Genomic DNA, 10,947 nt, shown 5'->3' with positions numbered 1-10,947 from the left:
GTTTCTGTTCTGATATCAATAAAAGCATTTTTGGCTCGAGGGTGGCAAACCTTCCAAGGCTAAGACTGTTCAATTTGTGTGGTTAGTATTTACTTTTCCATTACTTATTTCAATTGCAATCTGATTTGTCGTTCAGTATAAAATTAAATCACGTATCCTTAAAAATACTTATAAATTTAATTGTTATTCGATTTTAAAGGTAAACAGTCTTAACAATTATGACAGCCATAATATTAAGTATAGTGTATTACGTGCGCTATATCGGCAATGTATATCGCATGTATATGACACGAAGAATGACGGGGTTCAATTTTGCTAAGGAATAACCTTGACCCAATTTGATAGGGTTAAAAACCCCTGTTTAAAACCTATTCGAGCAACAAGCTTAACCCAAATTTGACGCCCCGTACGGGTTAAATTCTATTTACTCGTGAGACGCGCAGTGCAAAGTAAGAAATAATTATGGAGGAAAAAGACGAGCTGCAAGAATCTGCTACTCCTTGCTTGCATTTAGTCTCTGCTTTCCTCGCCCGTGAACCCCCGGATTTCGTTATCTCATTTGCCAGGTTACTATTTTCAACCCCTGCTCATTTTAGCTAACACCAAATGTAGCGTATTTGCAATTGCCCGACTAAAAATTATTTGAATTAACACTAGGGATTGTGGAGGTGGTTCCATTACGGAGAGTGTGCAAAGTTTCATTTGGAACCAATGTATCAACAAATCCGTGAGTTTATTAAGCTCTGACCTTCTAGTTAATTTTTTATTTCCACAATCGAATTATCTCTTGGGGTAGTAGTTTTCTTTGATTTTGGATGCTCTTCTGAATGCTGTAGGATGTCAAGTGTAATGGGCATTATTTAAAAAGTTTCTTGAAGAAGCTCATCGTTGAAGTCGAGTCAAATGGGGACGTTGTTTTGGATGAAATATATGAAATGTATATTTATTGTCTGACTAGTCTGAAGGTAGTTTCTTTTTTTAAATTTTTTATGATAATCGGATTTTTCTATCAGCATTGGCTCATTGTGGAATTCCCCTTCCTTTTTTGTTGCCAGGATGATGAATTGACTAAAGGAAACGCTAGAACGTTAAGAAGAGTTTCATTTCTACTTCCCAAGGGTGAATATTTTTTCTTTTCATTCCCTTTTTTTGGCATGGGATGATGTTTAGCTAGCTTTAATACCGCTGAGTATCCAATATGTGGTGTACACAGATTGTTCACAAGCCTCAAGTTGTCAAATAACTAGGAAATTTGAAGTCACGTTGCAATGTTCACTTAGCATGCTTGAAGGAAATACAGGGTATGTACTGCCCCTTTTTCTCTTTCCTTTTTGACTGGAATTGGGCTTGTTTAAGGATATGCTGCCCTAGTTTACTTTGATATGGTTGACAGATACTATGATGAGCACATTTTTTAAGAGATTCTAGATCTTTGGACGTCGTATAATTTTAATTATCTTCAGGAATTCTCTTATTGCAGCCGGGTGTATCAATGAGCCTTCTGGTTAACTTAATATGCGAAACAGCAAACTCATGTTGATAATCTATATGTTTAAGCCATTCGTTTTTCCTTCTTTTTGTGATAAGGGTGGTGTACGGTCTAGCTCTCGCGCACCTCGACTAATCCACTAGGTATCTGCTACCTCCCAGTAGTACATGGTAACTCTATCCTTCTAAAAATGAGAAGAAATAACCTGACCTTTTTGCCTTTGCTGGGATTTGAACCTTAGTCTCACATTGTGTATTCCACCTTTTATCAGTATGTTTACACATTAGGCTGATATCTACTAAGTACTTCAGTAATTAATTGTGTGGAATCTCTACATCAATGTTATTAAAAGCCATCACTTCGTCGCTTAAAGTGATGAAGCGATGCGAAGCACGGGGTTATTACTTCATCGGTGAAGCCATACACTTTAGAGAAGTTTGCACTTCAAACAATGGTGCACAAAGTGATCCTAGCGAGAATCGGTCGCTTCTCTCGACTTTAATAAGTTGAATTAAGTACCATAAGGGTTCGTTTGGTACGCGGGATAAGGTGGGATAAGGTAAGGGATTAAATTTATACCATGTTTGGTTGATGGTATAAATTTATCCCAGGATAAATTTATACCACCAACCAAACATGGTATAAATTTAATCCCAGACTTAATACTGGATATACCACCTTATCCCATCAAACTTGGGATTATTTTATCCCACCTCCCAAGTGGGATAAAATAATCCAGGGATTATAATCCTGGGATTATTATCCCGGGATAACTTAGTCCGCTTACCAAACGACTCCTAAAAGCTTATAAATATCAGGATTTTTGAATGTTACTTGTGGTAGACATTTTAAGTGACAATAGTCACCCTTTGATGCTTGTGGATGTAATATGGCATAACAACCTCCATTCTAGCATGTATTTCTTACTATTTTCTCCAAGGTATAAAATATTGCAGTCGCATTAATAAAATTCTGGGAATTGTCGATTTCCCATCATATAGGGAAGACAATATAATAGCTCTCATGCACTATACATTTTATGGGTTGAAACATTGTCTTTCATGAGGAGTAAGGTCAGCGCTTAGCCGAGGGAAGTGGGCGTGGTTGTGAGGCTTGAATCACAGGTCATCCCTAGTAGAGGCAGTTTCAAGTACCTTGGGTCGGTTATCCAGGGGGAGGGGAGATCGACGAGGATGTCACACACCATATTGGGATGGGGTGGATGAAGTGGAGGTTAGCATCTGGTGTCCTGTGTGACAAGAGAGTGCCACCGATACTCAAAGGTAAGTTTTATAAAGCAGTGGTTAGACCGGCCATGATGTATGGGGCTGAGTATTGGCCTGTTAAGAACTCACATATCCAGAAGATGAAAGTAGCAGAAATGAGGATGTTGAGGTGGATGTGCGGGCACACTAGGATGGATAAGATTAGGAATGATGATATTCAGGGGAAGGTGGGCGTGGCTCCCATTGATGACAAGATGCGGGAAGCGAGGCTCAGATGGTTCGAACACGTGCAGAGAAGAAGTTCAGATGCTCCGGTAAGGAGGTGTGAGCGGCTGGCTTTGGAGGGCACGAGAAGAGGTAGATGGCGGCCTAAGAAGTATTGTGGAGAGCTGATCAGGCAGGACATGGCGAGGCTTCAGATTTCCGAGGACATGGCCCTTGATAGAAAGCTGTGGAGGTCGAGTATTGGGGTTGTAGGTTAGGAGGTAGTTGAGTCTTTCCTTACTTCGTACCTTTGTGAGCCTAGTCTGGTAGGTTTTTTGTCTGAGACGGCTAGTGGCAATGTTGTGTCTTACTACTCTTTCGTTTTTCATAGTGCCGGGTCTATTTACTGGCTATCGCTTTTGCTTTGCATCTATTTTCTGGTTTACATGATGTTGTTATTTTTCCTATGGTATCTGTTGGTGGTACTGATATTATCTCTTTTCGTCCTCTTGAGCCGAGGGTCTTTCGGAAACAGCCTCTCTACTCCCTCGGGTAGGGGTAAAGTCTGCGTACACACTACCCTCCCCATACCCTACTAGTGGGATTTTACTGGGTCATTGTTGTTGTTGTTTGTGCCACAGCTTTGAGGTTCGGATTGCTGCATGTTGCAAGGGAAATTTGGTGGAAGTTTTGCAAAAGCTAGCGTCGTAGTTCATTGTGGTAGCAAGCAGTAAACATTGACTTCTTATGTGCTTTTACCTGCGTGTATTTCGGCTATTAACTAGTGGTACATAACTTACTAAATCTCCATGCTGTGAATCGGCTATTACCTAGTGGTACATAACTTACTAAATCTCCATGCTGTGAATAGTAACAGTGGAACCTCATGAGATGTAAATTAGCGCATGTGTGCACACACACACATACATAAAATCTTTGCATTCGACGCAAATGCCTGATATGGTGAAAGTTGTGCTCTTTTGTTATCTCATAATCTTTTTACAATAATTTATTCCCAGTTTGACTGCTGATCAATATGTTCTATCTATTTCAATTTCATGGTTGAAACAGGTGCTCGATTTGGCCAGCAGGTCTGTTCCTTTCAGAGTTCATACTTTCTTTTCCAGAACTGTTCTCAGACAAATCTTGTCTTGAGGTGAGATAGCTTTCCAAAGTATTCATCTGTTTGTCTTTGTTTATCAAGTTTATTCTCTTCAATTTGTCTCAGGGAAAATTAAAACATATAATTCTTCTGTTAATCTTGATGGATTTTTCCAAGGCGGAACGCTGCTGCTCGTGATCCTTTCTTGTTTTGCTAGTCAGTCAGCAGTGCTCTTTTATGTACTTAGTTAGGTTGATTTATTTAATAACATTTGTGCCGTTTTTTGTATTTTATCTATTAACAAAGCAGGTTGGTTCAGGTGTTGGATTGGTTGGTGTCTGTTTAGCTCACGTGAATGCCGCCAAGGCAAGTTCGCTTTTACTATTCCATCTTTTTCCCCCTCTATTAATTGTGCCACTCTTGTTTACACAAACGCATCTGACATTGTTATGTCTACCTGCTCATTTTAAGCTTCTATGTTCTATCTTCTTGTTCAAGGACCTTGTTAGACATAATCATATTTTTGATGTTCTCCAATAAGAAGGGTCCGCACAGATCAAATTTGTGAATCGGCATGCTCTATCTCTATTTGTATTTTTGAAATGGCAAAATACCTTTAAAACCCCCTAAACTTGGCACGTATTATTGGTTAGTGGTTATATCCTTGAACTATCCATGGTCTTAATTACCCCCCTATACTTGGTTATTCGATAGCTGTTACCCCCTTGGACGATCTCATCCTAGGAAAGTGGCATGCACTCGCCTGCCACGTGGATTTTCCTGTCCATGTGGCATTTTTTGAAAAATAAAATACCTTTTTAAGTGTGTTACTTTTTTAGATAATCTTTTTCGAATAATATTTATAATAAAACTTGGCTAGAACTACATTATTTAGGCTAATATTATTTATTTGGCTAAAAATAATAAAGTTTTAGTTATTGTTTCTTGAATTTGACCTGAAAATAAAGATTTATAGTCAAGGCATCTAAAAAGATATAAAAAATACATAGTTTAATTTTTATTATTTGACTATAATTTTTTATATAGCTCTAAATTATGGAGCTCTAAAATATATTTATTTTAGAGATATTACCGGAAAAAGTAAAAATACACAGTTGAAATAAATAATCATTGCATCAAAAAAGGAAATAAAAAGAGTGTACAATTGCAAGTTCATTATTTTGGCTATACCTATTTATTTGGTAAAAAATAATGGAGTTGTAGCCATTTTTTTTTTACTGATTTGACTCGAAAATAAAAACACACAATTAAAATAAATAGACATTATATCTAAAGAAAAAAATAACAGAAAATACACAACTAGTATTCCGTTATTTTTGCTAAAAGTTATATATTTGGCTAAAATGATGGAGTTCCAACCAAACTTTTACAAATTTGGCCCCAAAAAAAAGAAGAAATATGCAGTTGGAACAAATAGACATTATATCTATAGAAGAAATTAAAAGGAATAAAAGTTAGAGTAAAGTCTACATTATATGTTAAGATGAACCAAGAAGAAATACATAGTTGTAACAAATAAATCATTATATATGACAATTAAAAGTTAAAAAATAACCTACTTGGAAGCTGATTTTTCAATTTTTCTTCACTCCCACGTGCTTAAAAGAGAGTGCACCCACACTCTTCGCCACATCAGCGTCTAGGGAGGTAATTGCTCTCAAAAGGCCAAGTTCAGGGGGGTAATTAAGACCACGAATAGTTTAGGGGTGTAACTAATAATCCGTGTCAAGTTTAGGGTGGTTTTTAGGTGTTCCGCCTTTTTGAAATTACAATTGCTTTCTTCTTCTCTATTGCATATGTCTCTATGCCTTCTATTGAAAATGGCGGTGATAATTGACTGGACAGTAGATGCAAATGGTTTATTGTAGGATGTGAAGCATGCAATGGATAACGATTAGAATCAAATCTATCAATTTATTCAACTACAATTTGGGTCAAGGATGCACTCTCATGTCACCCAGAAGAAGCTAAAATTGAAAGCGACACTCTTGTAATCATGTGAATTTAGTCTACTATTCCCATTACAATAATTTTCTTGGTTCAGCATTTAAAATTTATCACCCCAGTATATGAATTGAAATAATTGATTAATTTGTCAAGTGAATTCTTTTTTATCCAGTTAAATCTGACCGGTCAAAAGTCAAACCTAGCCTAATAGAGACCTAACTGACCGTGAGATAGACATTACAAATTTTTAGTTGATAAAAAGACTATTTATGTCGATATGTATATATACCATTGTTAATCAAATAATACTTGTTCTATGAGGTGCTGATCACGTCTTTAAATAGTTTACTTGTTTGGCCAAATATTGCCATAAAATCTAGTATTGTTGCATCTTGTCATGTGGGTTATTTGGAATGAAAGAAATAGGAGGGCGTTGGAAGAGGTAGAATAAGATTTTGTAAAATTGCAAGATAGTCTTTTGTTTCTTGTGTCTTTTTGGTGTATTCATGAGGTCCCTATTTGAAAAGAGGATTAGGCCTCTTTTGTTGAGTACCATATTTTGGTGTAGGTTCTCTTCTTTTGGTATACGGCTTGTATACGGGGTTTTCCCCAATTGTTAATAAAATTATTTACCTTATCGAAAAAAAATAAAAAATGGAGCAGAAGACCTCGTATTCAGTAGGATTAACTTTCAACATATTGGTTCAAGTTATTTAATAATACACCAAGTTGCAGAAAATGCCAATTAATAGATTTTTGGTTGACTGTCTCTTTATAAGTATTGTCCATTTTACCATCATATGGATGGCGTTACACTTCACAAAACCTGTTAAAGCAATTTATGTTGCCTGAAAAAATCCTTCTTCCTCTAAACAACTGCGCATCTTGTAAAAAAATGTTTCAGTCTCGTTATACTTCTTGGTAGTTAGGAACAGCAGCTGCTATAATAGCTTCAGTACCTTTTTGTTTTTTGAATTTTATACTTTTTACCTAAAGTGTAATGGTTAATTTAGATTCTTATCCATATTGATTCAGGTAGTACTTACAGATGGTGACTTATCAACTTTAGCAAACATGAAGCTCAACTTGGAGCGAAATCATCTGCACACTGATATGTTAGACCATACACCAGATACCAAAATGGTCAGTGCTCATTTCTTTTTCTTTTTGCTTATTTGCATGTCTTCTTTCAGAATTTCTTCCAATTGTATTTTGTATTTATGAATTTAAGTTGGCTAGCTTGACAATCATAGGCTCCTTGCATAACTTGCTTGAGTAGAACTGGCGGACATTGGTTGTAAGGGGTTGGTAATGCACTCGCTATATTTACAGCCATAACAGAGCAAATGCATGTTGTTGCTGCACCTTGTTTCAAAATGTAAATAGGAGGTAGGACAAGGTTGGTATTTGGCAGCAAGTTTCTTGGCATGTCTCGCATTGTTACTTCTACCACCATCCCTGAGATAAATTTTGACCTATCAACTTGATTTTTGAACAGTAGAATCATGGTACTTTACAATTCGGCATAATTATGCCTACTGATATCCGTTAATGCTACAAACATTATTTCTTCAACAGTCAAAATGTTTGATGTTTTTGATTCTCAGGGCAAATTGGTTTTCTCTTTTAATTTATAACAGAGGTATACGGGCCAGCCTGCGCACCCTCGACTATTCCACCGGTACTTGCATCGTACCACCAATACAGGTCTTCAAGAATTTGGAGAAATCATCTAGTTTTTTGCCTCTGCAAGAATGTGAACCTACTCTAATCTTCATCTACCGCTAGATCACACCCAAAGAAAAATATTGATGTCTAATCACGGAAGTCAAAATGGTTTTGGATAATCATTCATCATTTAACTTGAAACAATGTTGTAGGGCAATTGCTATTCTGCTTATCCACTTCTGCATGTAGCAAAAAATATATATACCAGAAAAGCAAAAAAACAAAAGATGAAGTGAATTCAGAGCACAATGGTCAGGGACCAGTAAGAAAATCTTCTATGTTTTAATTTCTTCTGGCTACCATTTTGATAATACAGCACCTTGAAAGTTTATTCTATTTATACCCAAAAACATACTGTACTTAGAAATGTCAATTGTGTATGATCATTTGACCAAGCTCCAAGATAAATAGAACGAGGGGAGGTGAGTGTTCTCAAGATGAAACAACCAGCAAGATGTGCACGCACTATCACTGTCTTCACTTAATGGATTTTCATGGACTTATGTGGAATATGCCTTAGATTTCTGGACATGTATGTCTGGTTTTCCTCTCTGGCCAAAGAGGTCACATTAGCAAGTTCTCTTTTAGATAATGGAAATCTGGTGAAAATTCTACTTTATGTTCTTTCTTTGTATAGGTTGTTATGCTTTGCTAGTGATACAGAAAAGTTTACACATTTTGGAGTTTTACATATTGTGGAGTTAAGTTTCACAGGTGATTGCCCTCAGTTCAAGTGAATGCTATTAAACTCATTTAATCTTCTTTTTTTCTTGTTCATTGTTCATATCTGTAAGCTGACTGCCACAGGTGTATTATATCTCCATTGAAGTTGCAAAAATCTACCTTGCAGCTTTGCCTAGATGGAGTTATTAGCCAAAAACATTTGTATAAATATTTATTGTTGGGTTGGACAAAGAACTTGTTCTTATTGTCAGAGACTTGGTGGCTTAGTGAATGTAATTGATTGCCACAGTAGGATGTCCAGATGACGTATCTCTAAGTTTTATAAGTTACTTGGACTGACGAAAAAGAAGTGGCAAGAGTCACTTGGAAGATGTAAAGAAAATTGACATCATTTTATTGTCTCCTGAAAACTGAGTGTCCCCTGAGGACATTATCTTTTCATATTTACAATTGTGCCCAAAGTCCAACATATGTGCAAGATGAGTGTCATTGAGATGTACATGCTAAAGAAAAGATGCGCATGCAAGATACATGTTAGGTCATACTAGATTTTACGAGATTAGAAATTACCACATCTGGCAGTAAGTGTAGTAGCACACATTGAGAATAAAATGAGAGATCACGTCAGATGGTTTGGTCGTGGTCCTACTTCGACCTCTAGATGCAACAGTTTGTAGGTGTGAAACCATGGCTACTGAAGGTGTTAAAAAGGACGCAATAGACCGGAAATCACATGGAGGGAAGTTTGTCTTGAAAGACCTATAATCTCTTAGAATCCACGCAAACTTACGCAAAAAATAGGGCACAATGGAAGAAAAAAGATATATATAGGCTATACACATAGTTGAGATTTGTATGATAGTAGAAAATATAGAGAACTTCCGGTGGAGATCATTCAGCATAAACTTAGAAATTAGTGAGTTTCACAAGTTGAACCCTGTAATATATCTGAAATGTATAGTAGTGTAAACATAAGATAGCAGTTAAGACATATCTTTCTGTATTCAGGTACGGTGCTTGTCTTTGCCATGGGAGTCTGCATCAGAAAATGAGCTACATCAATTCTTGCCAGACATAGTGTGAGTATTTACTCTTAACTTTGCTTTTATTAGTTTTAGTGCCATGCTTATTACGTCCCTTCCCTGTAAGACATCAATCTTGAGGAATGAATTTGCAGATTAACTGTTAGAAACATTGTGGAAAGAAGGAACTAAATGAATCTTAAAAGCCTTATGAAGAGTCTAAAAGAATGCTGCTGCAGCAATTGGTATATTATATTTAATTCGACTATAGTCCTAACGAGATTATGGTGCTAAAAAAGATCAGTATAAGATTTGATTTGGATATAACAAATTTTAAATTATAGCAAGGTGGAGATTGCGAAGAAGATGGATAACCTCGACTGAATATCAATCCTTAGTGTCAATCTTTACTTTATTAGTACCGGATTTTGACTTTCCTCTTTATAGTTTGGGTGCAGATGTGATATACAATCCACTATGCCTCCCATACCTTGTTCGACTCCTTGCCGTTCTTTTAAAGCGGGAAAATCCAAAACTACACCATTTGAGTAATGGCTGCAAGGACTTTCCACCTGACTGGAGATGTTTCGAAAGTCAAGAAACTAGTTCAGCAAGCGACAATGTTTTCCCAGGAAAAGCAAAAATAAATGGTGATACACATGTTGAGCATTTGTCACCTGAACTAGGACAAGGGCCTCTTGCATATATTGCTTCAGTAATTCGCAATATTGACACATTTAATTATTTCCGTTCATTGGCAGAAAAGGAAAATTTAATTGTATCCGACATCACTGAAACGATGAAGCCACTTGACTTGCTTCCTTATGTAAAATCATATCAGCGGTCTAGCATAAGGATGTTTAAAATTTCATACTTGTGCAAATAAGGTTTCTATGTAATCAAACTGACCTAAGTCTGCTGTGTGGAAAATTCAAATTGATTACTGTCACGGCGAGGAAACTGTTAACTATAGCATAGTGATATTTCCTCGTATTCATTTTCTCTTTCTTGTTCGGATAGCTGTTGTGAACAGACGTATTGTTTATCGGTATTTTGAACTTTGAGGAATAATAATTTGAGGAACTCTATATTCTTATTGGGAGAAAATATTAAGATTATGTTGACAATGAAATTTGTGGCATGGAGAGTGGGTTTGTTAGAGTAGTTTAGGGATTTTCTTAGAAAGAACAAGTAATGCGTTGTGAGCCAGTGGTCTCCTGAAACCTAGATCTCCATTATGTTTGGAAGCAAACACTGAACAGACAATGTTGTTCCGTTCGAAGGGGCCTAGAAATTTGATCCAGAAAGTATATGACATCACAATATAGTTATATATACAGGTTTGTAGAAACTGATATATCTATACTTGTCGTACAGAAAGTGGGGATGGTTGGTTGGCCGACCTTCGCTGAAACTTATTTTGCCAATTGACCTTTAAGTTTAAATTATTAGCTAGATTACCTTCTTGATTAATTTGGGTAATGTGTGATTTGAGTTAATGAAAAGATGAAGTGGAAAGTTGAC

At 36.5% G+C, this 10,947-nt stretch overlaps 1 protein-coding gene across 1 annotated transcript; it reads left to right on the top strand.

The window, feature by feature from the left end:
- Positions 1 to 322: 322 nt before the first annotated feature.
- LOC107775226 (uncharacterized) lies at positions 323 to 10,530 on the top strand. Its single transcript, XM_016594939.2, has 10 exons — positions 323 to 566; positions 658 to 727; positions 837 to 965; positions 1,056 to 1,119; positions 1,214 to 1,301; positions 3,991 to 4,075; positions 4,331 to 4,387; positions 7,025 to 7,132; positions 9,410 to 9,480; positions 9,871 to 10,530. The coding sequence occupies exons 1-10, from the start codon at positions 463 to 465 to the stop codon at positions 10,307 to 10,309; spliced, it is 1,215 nt and encodes a 404-aa protein (XP_016450425.1). The 5' UTR covers positions 323 to 462; the 3' UTR covers positions 10,310 to 10,530.
- Positions 10,531 to 10,947: the final 417 nt, after the last annotated feature.

Source organism: Nicotiana tabacum, chromosome 15, assembly GCF_000715075.1.
Source record: "Nicotiana tabacum cultivar K326 chromosome 15, ASM71507v2, whole genome shotgun sequence".
Taxonomy (NCBI): domain Eukaryota; kingdom Viridiplantae; phylum Streptophyta; class Magnoliopsida; order Solanales; family Solanaceae; genus Nicotiana; species Nicotiana tabacum.
This window is presented reverse-complemented; position numbering and strand designations above follow the sequence as displayed.